Here is a 14549-nt window from a genome sequence, read left to right on the forward strand (position 1 = left end):
ATCTTGAATTAATTTTTGTATAAGGAGTAAGGAAAGGATCCAGTTTCAGCTTTCTAATTATGGCTAGCCAATTTTCTCAGCACCATTTATTAAATAGGGAATCCTTTCCCCATTTCTTGTTTCTCTCAGGTTTGTCAAAGATCAGATGGCTGTAGATGTGTGGTATTATTTCTGAGGGCTCTGTTCTGTTCCATTGGTCTATATCTCTGTTTTGGTACCAGTACCATGCTGTTTTGGTTACTGTAGCCTTGTAGTATAGTTTGAAGTCAGGTAGCATGATGCCTCCAGCTTTGTTCTTTTGACTTAGAATTGTCTTGGCAATGCGGGCTATTTTTTGGTTCCATATTAATTTTAAAGCAGTTTTTTCCAATTCTGTGAAGAAACTCATTGGTAGCTTGATGGGGATGGCATTGAATCTATAAATTACCATGGGCAGTATGGCCATTTTCATGATATTGATTCTTCCTATCATGAGCATGGTATGTTCTTCCATTTGTTTGTGTCCTCTTTTATTTCACTGAGCAGTGGTTTGTAGTTCTCCTTGAAGAGGTCCTTCACATCCCTTGTAAGTTGGATTCCTAGGTATTTTATTCTCTTTGAAGCAATTGTGAATAGAAGTTCATTCATGATTTGGCTCTCTGTTTGTCTGTTACTGGTGTATAAGAATGCTTGTGATTTTTGCACATTAATTTTGTATCCTGAGACTTTGCTGAAGTTGCTTATCAGCTTAAGGAGATTTGGGGCTGAGATGATGGGGTTTTCTAAATATACAATCATATCATCTGCAAACAGGGACAATTTGACTTCTTCTTTTCCTAACTGAATACCCTTGATTTCTTTCTCTTGCCTGATTGCCCTAGCCAGAACTTCCAACACTATGTTGAATAGGAGTGGTGAGAGAGGGCATCCCTGTCTTGTGCCAGTTTTCAAAGGGATTTTTTCCAGTTTTTGCCCATTCAGTATGATATTGGCTGTTGGTTTTTCATAAATAGCTCTTATTATTTTGAGATACGTTCCATCAATACCGAATTTATTGAGAGTTTTTAGCATGAAGCGCTGTTGAATTTTGTTGAAGGCCTTTTCTGCATCTGTTGAGATAATCATGTGGTTTTTGTCTTTGGTTCTGTTTATATGCTGGATTACGTTTATTGATTTGCGTGTGTTGAACCAGCCTTGCATCCCAGGGATGAAGCCCACTTGATCATGGTGGATAAGCTTTTTGATGTGCTGCTGGATCCGGTTTGCCAGTATTTTATTGAGGATTTTCACATAGATGTTCATCAGAGATATTGATCTAAAATTCTCCTTTTCTGTTGTGTCTCTGCCAGGCTTTGGTATCAGGATGATGCTGGCCTCATAAAATGAGTTAGGGAGGATTCCCTCTTTTTCTATTGATTGGAATAGTTTCAGAAGGAATGGTACCAGCTCCTCTTTGTACCTCCGGTAGAATTCAGCTGTGAATCCATCTGGTCCTGGACTTTTTTTGGTTGGTAGACTATTAATTATTGCCTCAATTTCAGAGCCTGCTATTGGTCTATTCAGGAATTCAGCTTCTTCCTGGTTTAGTCTTGGGAGAGTGTAAGTGTCCAGGAAATTATCCATTTCTTCTAGATTTTCTAGTTTATTTGCGTAGAGGTGTTTATAGTATTCTCTGATGGTAGTTTGTATTTCTGTTGGGTCGGTGGTGATATCCCCTTTATCATTTTTTATTGCGTCTATTTGATTCTTCTCTCTTTTCTTCTTTATTAGTCTTGCTAGTGGTCTATCAATTCTGTTGATCTTTTCAAAAAACCAATTCCTGGATTCATTGATTTTTTTGAAGGGTTTTTTTGTGTCTCTATCTCTTTCAGTTCTGCTCTGATCTTAGTTATTTCTTGCCTTCTGCTAGCTTTCGAATGTGTTTGCTCTTGCTTCTCTAGTTCTTTTAATTGTGATGTTAGAGTGTCAATTTTAGATCTTTCCAGCTTTGTCTTGTGGGCATTTAGTGCTATAAATTTCCCTCTACACACTGCTTTAAATGTGTCCCAGAGATTCTGGTATGTTGTATCTTTGTTCTCATTGGTTTCAAAGAACATCTTTATTTCTGCCTTCATTTCGTTATGTACCCAGTAGTCGTTCAGGAGCAGGTTATTCAGTTTCCATGGAGTTGAGTGGTTTTGATTGAGTTTCTTAGTCCTGAGTTCTAGTTTGATTGCACTGTGGTCTGAGAGACAGTTTGTTGTAATTTCTGTTCTTGTACATTTGCTGAGGAGTGCTTTACTTCCAATTATGTGGTCAATTTTGGAATAAGTGTGATGTGGTGCTGAGAAGAATGTATATTCTGTTGATTTGGGGTGGAGAGTTCTGTAGATGTCTATTAGGTCTGCTTGCTGCAGAGCTGAGTTCAATTCCTGGACATCCTTGTTAACTTTCTGTCTCGTTGATCTGTCTAATGTTGACAGTGGGGTGTTGAAGTCTCCCATTCTTATTGTATGGGAGTCAAAGTCTCTTTGTAAGTCTCTAAGGACTTTATGAATCTGGGTGCTCCTGTATTGGGTGCATATATATTTAGGATAGTTAGCTCTTCCTGTTGAATTGATCCCTTTACTTTATGTAATGGCCTTCTTTGTCTCTTTTGATCTTTGACGGTTTAAACTCTTGTTTTATCAGAGACTAATATTGCAACCCCTGATTTTTTTTGTTCTCCTTTTGCTTGGTAGATCTTCCTCCATCTTTTTATTTTGAGCGTATGTATGTCTCTGCATGTGAGATGGGTCTCCTGAATACAGCAAACTGATGGGTCTTGACTCTTTATCCAGTTTGCCAGTCTGTGTCTTTTAATTGGACCATTTAGTCCATTTACATTTAAGGTTAATATTGTTATGTGTGAACTTGATCCTGCCATTATGATATTAACTGGTTATTTTGCTCGTTAGTTGATGCAGTTTCTTCCTAGCCTCGATAGTCTTTACATTTTGGCATGTTTTTGCAATGACTGGTACTGGTTGTTCCTTTCCATGTTTAGTGCTTCCTTCATGGTCTCTTGTAAGGCAGGCCTGGTGGTGACAAAATCTCTAAGCATTTGCTTATCTCTAAAGGATTTTATTTCTCCTTCACTTATGAAACTTAGTTTGGCTGGATATGAAATTCTGGGTTGAAAATTCTTTTCTTTAAGAATGTTGAATATTGGCCCCCACTCTCTTCTGGCTTGTAGAGTTTCTGCCCAGAGATCTGCTGTTAGTCTGATGGACTTCTCTTTGTGGGTAACCCGACCTTTCTCTCTGGCTGCCCTTAAGATTTTTTCCTTCATTTCAGCTTTGTTGAATCTGGCAATTATGTGTCTTGGAGTTGCTCTTCTCGAGGAGTATCTTTGTGGCGTTCTCTGTATTTCCTGAATTTGAATGTTGGCCTGCCCTACTAGGTTGGGGAAGTTCTCCTGGATGATATCCTGAAGAGTGTTTTCCAACTTAGTTCCATTTTCCGCCTCACTTTCAGGCACCCCAATCGGACGTAGATTTGGTCTTTTTACATAATCCCATACTTCTTGCAGGCTTTGTTCATTTCTCTTTCTTCTTTTTTCTTTAGGTTTCTGTTCTCGCTTCATTTCATTCATTTGATCCTCAATCGCTGATACTCTTTCTTCCAGTTGATCAAGTCGGTTACTGAAGCTTGTGCATTTGTCCCATATTTCTCGTGTCATGATTTTCATCTCTGTCCGTTCGTTTAGGGCCTTCTCTGCATTAATTATTCTAGTTATCAATTCTTCCACTCTTTTTTCAAGATTTTTAGTTTGTTTGCGCTGGGTACGTAATTCCTCCTTTAGTTCTGAGAAGTTTGATGGACTGAAGCCTTCTTCTCTCATCTCGTCAAAGTCATTCTCCATCCAGCTTTGATCCGTTGCTGGATATGAGCTGTGTTCCTTTGCAGGGGGCGATGCGCTCTTATTTTTTGAATTTCCAGCTGTTCTGCCCTGCTTTTTCCCCATCTTTGTGGTTTTATCTTCCTCTGGTCTTTGATGATGGTGACGTACTGATGGGGTTTTGGTGTGGGTGTCCTTCCTGTTTGTTAGTTTTCCTTCTAACAGTCAGGACCCTCAGCTGTAGGTCTGTTGGAGATTGCTTGAGGTCCACTCCAGACCCTGTTTGCCTGGGTATCAGCAGCAGAGGCTGCAGAAGATAGAATATTGCTGAACAGCGAGTGTACCTGTCTGATTCTTGCTTTGGAAGCTTCCTCTCGGGTGTACTCCACCGTGTGAGGTGTGGGGTGTCGGTCTGCCCCTAATGGGGAATGTCTCCTAGTTAGGCTACTCAGGAGTCAGGGACCCACTTGAGCAGGCAGTCTGTCCGTTCTCAGATCTCAACTTCCTTGTTGGGAGATCCGCTGCTCTCTTCAAAGCTGTCAGACAGAGTTGTTTGCGTCTGCAGAGGTTTCAGCTGCTTTTTGTTGTTGTTGTTGTTGTTGTTGTTTAGCTGTGCCCTGTCCCCAGAGGTGGAGTCTACAGAGACAGGCAGGCCTCCTTGAGCTGCTGTGAGCTCCACCCAGTTTGAGCTTCCCAGCCGCTTTATCTACTTAAGCCTCAGCAATGGCGGGTGCCCCTCCCCCAGCCTGGCTGCTGCCTTGCCCTTAGATCGAAGACTGCTGTGCTAGCAATGAGGGAGGCTCCGCGGGCTTGGGACCCTCCCGGCCAGGTGTGGGATATAATCTCCTAGTGTGCCCGTTTGCTAAGATCCTTGGTAGAGCACAGTATTGGGGTGGGAGTTACCCGATTTTCCAGGTGCTGTGTGTCTCAGTTCCCCTGTCTAGGAAAAGGGATCCCCTGCCCCCTTGCGCTTCCCAGGTGAGGCGATGCCTCGCCCTGCTTCAGCTCTGGCTGGTCGGGCTGCAGCAGCTGACTAACACCGACTGTCCCGCACTCCCTAGTGAGATGAACCCAGTACCTCAGTTGAAAATGCAGAAATCACCTGTCTTCTGTGTCGCTCGCGCTGGGAGTTGGAATGGAGCTGTTCCTATTCGGCCATCTTGCTCCGCCCCTCCCTACCAGTGTTTTATAACTTCCCCATCCTCACAAGCAGCATGAATCCTTTTCATGGTTGCATGTGAGTCCCCAGCCCAAGCCTTCTGTGGTTGGTTTTTTGTTGACTTATTTCTAGGATAGTGGTTCTTAACTGCGGGTGATTTTTTCTTGGTGAAACCCCATCTCTACTAAATATACAAAAATTAGCCAGGCGTCATGCTGGGCACCTGTAGTCCCAGCTACTTGGGAGGCTGAGGTAGGAGAATCACTTGAACCCGAGAAGCAGAGGTAGCAGTGAGCCAAGATCATGCCACTGCACTCCAGCCTGGGTGGCAGAGTGAGACTCCGTCTCAAAGAAAAAAAGAAAAAAGAATTTAACCATATAATCCTCAGAAAAAAAGCCCTTTGTTTTATGTAGCTAATGATGTAAATTCTAGTGCCACCCCCAATATTTAGGTAGTGAATTAGATGGGACTTCTAGTGCACTGGAAGCTAGAATATTGAAGGATGAATTGTTGCTGACACAGAATAACATGGAATTGACCTATACAATGAAGTAATAGGAAAATAAAATCCTATTGTGCTTTAAATTTGGCGTGTGTCTTGGCAAAGACAGAAAACATCAGAGAAGGTTTTGATTCTTCCCTCCAGAATTGGCCATATGGTTTTTTTTTTTTTTTTTATTGGCCATACGATATGAATTCTTGTTTTATTATCAGCTTTCAAAAAATTATTATTTTGAAAGTTTAGATATCTGAGTTGGAGAAAGAAACATTTTAGGAAATGTTAGGAAAAGGAGACAGTGACTCATATTCTTAAATAGTTCCTGTTGATATTTGCAATTTCAAACTTGTCTCTGGAAATAATTATATAATTGTATGGAGAGAGTTAAGTCTTGATCTTTTTTTTTTTTTTTTTTTTTTTTTTTTGAGACGGAGTCTCGCTCTGTCACCCAGGCTGGAGTGCAGTGGCTGGATCTCAGCTCACTGCAAGCTCCGCCTCCCGGGTTTACGCCATTCTCCTGCCTCAGCCTCCCGAGTAGCTGGGACTACAGGCGCCCGCCACTCGCCCGGCTAGTTTTTTGTATTTTTTAGTAGAGACGGGGTTTCACCATGTTCGCCAGGATGGTCTCGATCTTCTGACCTCGTGATCCGCCCGTCTCGGCCTCCCAAAGTGCTGGGATTACAGACTTGAGCCACCGCGCCCGGCCACAAGTCTTGATCTTTACCCTTGGAGACTTCTTTTGGCAAATTAAATGATTTATACCTAAATCTCTTCAGGTATAAATCATTTAATTTGCCAAAAGAAGTCTCCAAGGGTAAAGTCTTGATCTTTACCCTTGGAGACTTCTTTTGGCAAATTAAATGATTTATACCTGAAGAGACAATTTAGCTTCATGTTAAATTTCAAAATCCAAGAAGTACTTTCTTTTCAGTAGCTGTCAGATTATATTGACGATCATCAGCTTTTCGGATGAGTGTTATTAGTTCAGTTTTGGAGATTGCCTGTATGTGTGGTACTGTCTTGTAGTTTTCTGAAAGAAGATTGGAGTATTTATACTTATTTTTGTGGATTCTGTGAGGTAAAGTCTGGCTTACAGTTGATTTAACCTCTTCTTGGTCTTGGTTACTTTTGGATTTTGTCAGAACAGAAGTTTAAGCTACAGATACTGTGTTCAAAAAGGTCCTTCAAGAAATATAACTGTAAGGAAATGGAATGATAGATATATATAAATATGAACTTGAATCAAGTATGCTTTGTATTTAAAAGTATGCCTTTCTTTTCATTTTTTTCAGCCAAGTTCTATAGAAATTTTAGAGTATTCATCAGATAGTGAAAAAGAAGATGACTTGGAAAATGTCCTACTCATTGATTCGGAATCCCCTCACAAATACCACGTGGAGTTTGAATCAGATGCAAGACAGATTGTGGAGAGACTGATAGACCCAAAGGCAAAATCAAGAGAGACCATTTTGCATACACCTCAGAAACCCACAGCTAAGTTTCCCAGGACTCCAGAAAAGTCAGCGAAGAAGAAGCTTTTAAGGTTAAATTATACCCTTTTAAATACTCTTTTTTAATTTTTCTCTTTCTTTAAAAACCCAAATATCTAAAATGTTAATTTTAAAATACTTCTATATGAAGTCCTAAGTTCTGGAGCCGATTAATAGAATGTTCGTCCAAGTTGAGGGTCATAGCTTCAGTCATGCCCAGCGGATGTGACTGCCTTTCTTAATGGAGATTTATTTGAGTTATCAAATGTTATTGAGAGTCAGTGTTCTAGGTGCTGTGGAGACAAGTATATAATTGTTCTGTTCTTGAGTAACTTACAATCTAAAAAGGGAAATGGAAATATGTATACATCGTGTCAGATTACTTTTATGAGAGAGATCTGCCAGGGCAACACTTGGAAGTGCAAAAAAAGTATGAGAGAGCAGAACCCACAGACAAGACATGTCTGGTGTGCCATGAACTACAGTGTCAGTCTGGGGCTAGGCTGTGGCCATGATGAGCAAAGCAGGAAAGATAACATGAAGGAGCCTGTAGGGACCTTCCCCAATCCTGTGTAATACAAGGTTCTCTTTGTTGTTGAACCAAACAATGCCAAGCAAAGACTCAATGAAAGTAAAAAAGAGAGGCCGGGGGGTGGCTCACGCCTGTAATCCCAGCACTTTGGGAGGCCGAGGCGGGTGAATCACGAGGTCGGGAGTTCGAGACCAGCCTGGCCAACATGGTGAAACCCCGTCTCTGCTGAAAATACAAAAATTAGCTGGGCATGGAGGCACGCACCTGTAATCCGAGCTACACGGGAGGCTGAGGTAGGAGAATTGCTTGAACCTGGGAGGTGGAGGTTGCAATGAGCTGAGATCGTGCCATTGCACTCCAGCCTGGGCGACAGGGCGAGACTCTGTCTCAAAAAACAACAACAAAAAAGAAAGTAAGAAAGAGAACCTGTATGAAGCATGGCCACAAAAGCAAAAGTAGTAGAGCATTTCAAGGCAAAGGAGTTTCAGTAGAAAGAGCGAATGTGATCATGAAGAGTGTAGGTGTTGGATCCACAGATGATATTGTAACATCATGAGAAGACAAGCCTGGTGTGCACTGAGGGGTGCCCAGGGTCTGTGGCTGAAGTAGAACACGGTTCAAGGAGTGAAGACAGGGTCATGGCTCTTATGTGGGAGTTGGGGACCAGGCAGGAGGGCTTTGATTCCTCTCTTCGGGATTGCCAGTCACCTGGAAAAGATCCAGCCTCTAGAGAAGGTTCAGGGAATAGGAGAGACAGATTTTGAAAACAATGGGGTTCCGAATAAACAGAGTTTGCACCGTAGCTCAATCAGCATCCTGAAGAGGAGGTAGGGAAGGAAGGTGGAGAGGAGAGACCCAGCTTGAGTACACCCATGGAGGAAAGAGCATGAGGATGTGGCCAAGTCTAGTGGTATGGCCAGGGCACAGAGATCCATTCGTGCCTACTCACCATGAGACAGAAGGCCTTATGCCCAAAGTAAAGAAGTTGTGGCCTCAAAAAAGAATGTAATTTGTAATAGTAATAGAATGTAATTTGTAATAGAAGGTGGTTTGTAATAGTCTCTGGGAAGAAAGGAAAGGAAGCCCATTAGAGGAATTAGCATGTCTTTGTTGGTGAAGGTGATGCCATGCAATTACAGAAAGTCATGTCCCCAGCCCTGCTGAGGGCCTACCACTTGCCAAGCACTGTTCATGCACAGGAGCAAGCAAAGTGGAATGGTTGCTCATAACAGAGAGCAAAGGTGAATGGAGCCCGGCCTGTGTCGGGGGAAGGGTAATACGGAGCCAAGAAGTAAAATAGATGTCAAGTCAGAGAGAGAAATTTTATGGAGAAAAGGCAGAAAAAGGGGGACAGAGAAGGGTCCAGAGGTGGGGGAGGACATTTCAGTTTGAAACAGGCTCAGGGAAGCCCTGAGGAGGTGTCTCATTGAGCAGCTGGAAGAATAGAGTGTGCAGTGGAGCAGGTGCTTTTATTTTTGTATCTTTGATTGACAATCATGAGGCTTTTGGCCATTTTCAGTTAGACATTATACATCTTAGTGGGACTATGAGTCTGCAGTCCACGGACAGGCTTGGTGTTGGAGATGTGAATGCGTAGACTTCAGTGTCCAGATCTTTTGAAGCATGAGCTAGGTCAGGTCACAGGAGATCCACTGCTAGGCGAGAGGAGAACCTGTCCAAGGCCTGAGTCCTGGGTGCTCTGCAGAAGTTGGGGTGTGGAGGGAGAGACTGCTGAGGGAGGAGCCAAAACAAAGGGAGCATGGTGTGTTGAGGCAAGTGAGGAGAGAGGGTGACCCACTGTGACAGACGCTGCCAGGGCTGACCTCTGTGATTCCATGGTGAAGGGCAGGGTGTGCAGCCATCTCAGTGGCGTGACCAGGCAAAGCAGACTGCCATGGACTCGAGAGAATGGAAAGAAAGAAACTGAAGACAGCACGATGGAACTCTGGAGAAGTTTTGCTTTAAGGGGAACAGAACAATAGTGCATTAGTTGAAAGTGAATGTGAGGGTCAAGGTTTCTTATTTTAAAGGTGGTAGAAATTTCATCATGTTTGTATGTTGATAGGAAAGTCCAAGAGAAAAGGGGAAACTGCTGAGGCAGGGGAGGGAGGGGACAACTGATGGAGTTGTTTCTGCCATGGTGAAGGGAGGCACAAACAGGGGTGACTTTGTCAGGAGCTCAGAGTGTGCACCCATGGCCGGGGCAGGCAGAGCCTATGCAGGTGCCGGAATGGACCTGGTGAGGAGCAGACAGGCCATCCACGGATAGCTGGGAAGGCGAAGTCCCTGCCGTTTCAGGCATGTGTATCTGACTTGGGAACTAGTTCTTTCTGATAATTCTATTCCAGTAAAATGGGGCAGTCCTTCATTAGCTGACAGGGAGGATGAGGAGGGAGCTGTGGAGGTCTGAGGAGAGAGAATCTGTGAAATGGGCATATAGTGGGGACAAATGAACTGGAGAAGGGCTCCAGGGCTGTCTGACAGGATCAGGCCCTGTTGGGAAGTCGTGGTCACGGACTGAGTTTGAGACCGATCAGCCAGTGTGGATTCGACCCTTGGGCTGCACATATGGGCAGAGCACAAGGATGGTCCGGGGGCGCACTAAAAGGGGTTGACAGGAGTTCCGAGAGTAACTATAGTAATGACCTGTGAAACCTAAGCTGGGTAAGGTGGGAATGAGAACATGCAGGATGTGGATCATGGTGAGTTGGGGTAGAACTCACTGATTGAGGACTGGTGAAAGGTTGGTCAAACACTTACGGAGTCAGGCTACTGTAAGTGATGAGCTGGGGCAGTAAGGATGACGGGCGCCCAGAGTTGAGCCGCTGTAGAGAGGTAGTTCGGGACTTCAAGATTAGAGTAGCTGACGCGGGTAGAGGACACTGTCTTGGAGCTGGGTGGGCACTGACATGCCTGCCCTGGCACTGGGCAGGCTGGGTTGGAGCTGGAGTGTAACAGAGGGTGCCAGATGGTCTGGAAGCTGCAGTGAAGAGCAAGGCCGTCCCTTCGTGGCTTTTCAGGCCCGGTGAGAGGGTAGGGGAGAGAACACAGTGCTGTTTAAGGTCACTGTCAGGGAGTCCTCAATAGAAGGTGGAGGGGACATTCATAGAAGTGGCTGAAGCTGCTCAAACAACATGCGATTGATCATTTTCTTGTTGTGATTTCTAGGAATAACTAAATGAAGATGTCTGTTTTGAAGTTACTATGCTTAAATACTAAAAATGAGATTGGTGTGCTTAGGGTTGTTAGTCTCAGGCCTTCAAACTGAAGAGTTCCTGTTTCACTGAGCTGTCTAGAAAGGCCTGTGACTGCCTTGTCTGCCTTTGGTGAAGGGATGGTGGTTTGTGGTGATTAAAAACTTTTTTTTACCTGATAAAGGCCAGGTAGCAAGGATTGAGAGAGGTAGTTGGCATTTGAAGCCTGGAGCACACTGGCCCTTCTCTCTCTGGTTTGCCCTGTGGGAAATGTCACTCAGTCTCTTTTGGCTTTCTTTTTTTTTTCTTGTCTTTTCTTTTCTTTTTTTTATTCATGGAACTATTTGAAGCATAAAAAACACCAATGCAAAATTGTTAGATGTTTAAGTGTGTTGGTAATAATAAAGCTATATCTATCTCCCTATTTTGATGGTCAAGTTGTTTTTCATAGTGTTTGTTATATCATGAAAAGACAAAATCTACATCTGATTGGTGTACCTGAAAGTGATGGGGAGAATGGAACCAAGTTGCAAAACACTCCTCAGGATATTATCCAGGAGAATTTCCCCAACCTTGCGAGGCAGGGCAACATTCAAATTCAGGAAATTCAGAGATACAGATACTCCTCGAGAAGATTAACTCCAAGATTAACTCCAAGAATGTGTAATTGTCACATTCACCAAAGTTGAAATGAAGGAAAAAATGTTAATGGCAGCCAGAGAGAAAGGTCGAGTTACCCACAAAGGGAAGTCCATCAGACTAACAGGGGATCTCTCAGCAGAAACTCTACAAGCCAGAAGAGAGTGGGGGCCAATATTCAACATTCTTAAAGAAAAGAATTTTCAACCCAGAATTTCATATCCAGCCAAACTAAGCTTCATAAGTGAAGGAGAAATAAAATCCTTTCAGACAAACAAATGCTGAGAGGTTTTGTCACCACCAGGTCTCCTTACAAGAGCTCCTGAAGGAAGCACTAAACATGGAAAAGAACAACTAGTACCAGCCACTGCAAAAGCATGCCAAATTGTAAAGACAGTTGATGCTAGGAAGAAACTGCATCAACTAACGAGCAAAATAACCAGCTAACATCATAATGATAGGATCAAATTCACACATAACAATATTAAACTTAAATGTAAATGAGCTAAAAGCTCCAAATAAAAGACACAGACTAGCAATTTGGATAAAGAGTCAAGACCTATCAGTGTGCTGTATTCAGGAGACCCATCTCATGTGCAGAGACTCACATAGGCTCAAAATAAAGGGATGGAGGAAGATCTACCAAGCAAATGGAAAACAAAAACAAAGCAGGGGTTGCAGTCCTACTCTCTGATAAAACAGACTTTAAACCAAAAGATGAAAAGAGACAAAGAAGGCCATTACATAATGGTAAAGGGATCAATTCAGCAAAAGAACTAACTATCCTAAATATATATGCACCCAATACAGGAGCACCCAGATTCATAAAGCAAGTCCCTAGAGACCTACAAAGAGACTTAGACTCCCACACAATAATAATGGGAAACTTTAACACCCCACTGTCAACATTAGGCAGATCAAGGAGACAGAAAGTTAACAAGGATATCCAGGAACTGAACTCATCTCTGCAGCAAGCAGACTTAATAGACAGCTACAGAACTCTCCACCGCAAATCAACAGAAGATACATTCTTCTCAGCACCACATCGCACTTATTCCAAAATTAACCATATAGTTGGAAGTAAAGCACTCCTCAGCAAATGTAAAAGAACAGAGATTATTACAAACTGTCTCTCCGACCACAGTGAAATCAAGTGGTACTCATGTCCCAGTACCAGAATCTCTGGGACACATTTAAAGCAGTGTGTAGAGGGAAATTTATAGCACTAAATGCCCACAAGAGAAAGCAGGAAAGATCTAAAATTGACATTCTAACATTACAATTAAAAGAACTAGGGAAGCAAGAGCCAACACATTCAGAAGCTAGCAGGAGGCAAGAAATAACTAAGATCAGAGCAGAACTGAAGGAGATAGAGACATTAAAAACCCTCCAAAAAATCACTGAATCCAGGAGCTGGTTTTTGGAAAAGATCAACAAAATTGATAGACCGCTAGCAAGACTAACAAAGAAGAAAAGAGAGAAGAATCAAATAGATGCAATAAAAAATGATAAAGGGGATATCACCACCGACGCTACAGAAATACAAACTACCATCAGAGAATACTATAAACACCTCTACGCAAATAAACTAGAAAATCTAGAAGAAATGGATAATTTCCTGGACACTTACCCTCTCCCAAGACTAAACCAGTAGGAAGCTGAATCCCTGAATAGACCAATAGCAGGCTCTGAAATTGAGGCAATAATTAATAGTCTACCTACCAAAAAACATCCAGGACCAGATGGATTCACAGCTGAATTCTACCAGAGGTACAAGGAGGACTTGGTACCATTCCTTCTGAAACTATTCCAATCAATAGAAAAAGAGGGAATCCTCCCTAACTCATTTTATGAGGCCAACATCATCCTGATACCAAAGCCTGGCAGAGACACAACAAAGAAAGAGAATTTTAGATCAATATCCCTGATGAACATCAATGCAAAAATCCTCAATAAAATACTGGCAAACCAGATCCAGCAGCACATCAAAAAGCTTATCCACCATGATCAAGTGGGCTTCATCCCTGGGATGCAAGGCTGGTTCAACATGTGCAAATCAGTAAACATAATCCAGCATATAAACAGAACCAAAGACAAAAAACCACATGATTATCTCGATAGTTGCACAAAAGGCCTTTGACAAAATTCAACAGCCCTTCATGCTAAAAGCTCTCAATAAACTAGGTATTGATGGGATGTATCTCAAAATAATAAAGCTATTTATGACAAACCCACAGCCAATATCATACTGAATGGGCAAAAACTGGAAGCATTCCCTTTGAAAACTGGCACAAGACAGGGATGCCCTCTCTCTGCACTCTTACTCAACATAGTGTTGGAAGTTCTGGCCAGAACAATCAGGCAAGAGAAAGAAATCAAGGGTATTCAGTTAGGAAAAGAGGAAGTCAAATTGTCCCTGTTTGCAGATGACATGATTGTATATTTAGAAAACCCTATCATCTCAGCCCAGAATCTCCTTAAACTGATAAGAAACTTCAGCAAAGTCTCAGGATACAAAACCAACGTGCAAAAATCACAAGCATTCCTATACACCAATAACAGACAAACAGCTAAATCATGAGTGAACTCCTGTTCACAATTGCTTCAAAGACAGTAAAATACCTAGGAATCCAACTTACAAGGGAAGTGAAGGACTTCTTCAAGGAGAACTACAAACCACTGCTCAGTGAAATAAAAGAGGACAAAAACAAATGGAAGAACATTCCATGCTCATGGATAGGAAGAATCAATATTGTGAAAATGGCCATACTGCCCAAGGTAATCTGTAGATGCAGTGCCATCCCCATTAAGCTACCAATGACTTTCTTCACAGAATTGGAAAAAACTAAAGTTCATATGGAACCAGAAAGACCCCGCATTGCCAAGACAATCCTAAGCCAAAAGAACAAAGCTGGAGGCGTCACAGTACCTGACTTCAAACTATACTACAAAGCTACAGTAAGCAAAGCAGCATGGTACTGGTACCAAAACAGAGATATAGACCAATGGAACAGAACAGAGCCCTCAGAAATAATACCACACATCTACAGCCATCTGATCTTTGACAAACCTGAGAAAAACAAGAAATGGGGAAAGGATTCCCTATTTAATAAATGGTGCTGAGAAAATTGGCTAGCCATAAGTAGAAAACTGAAACTGGATCCTTTCCTTACTCCTTATACAAAAATTAATTCAAG

The 14549-nt window shown here is 42.4% G+C and overlaps 1 protein-coding gene across 1 annotated transcript in view; it reads left to right on the top strand.

The window, feature by feature from the left end:
• SPIDR (scaffold protein involved in DNA repair) overlaps positions 1 to 14549 on the top strand; it is a 483830-nt gene that overhangs the window by 161928 nt on the left and 307353 nt on the right. The window contains exon 6 of the mRNA XM_025393220.1: positions 6790 to 7040. Within this exon, the coding sequence (XP_025249005.1) occupies positions 6790 to 7040 (251 nt within the window). The remainder of the gene's footprint in view (positions 1 to 6789; positions 7041 to 14549) is intronic.

The sequence above is a fragment of the Theropithecus gelada genome, chromosome 8, assembly GCF_003255815.1.
Source record: "Theropithecus gelada isolate Dixy chromosome 8, Tgel_1.0, whole genome shotgun sequence".
In the NCBI taxonomy this organism is placed as follows: Eukaryota; Metazoa; Chordata; class Mammalia; order Primates; family Cercopithecidae; genus Theropithecus; species Theropithecus gelada.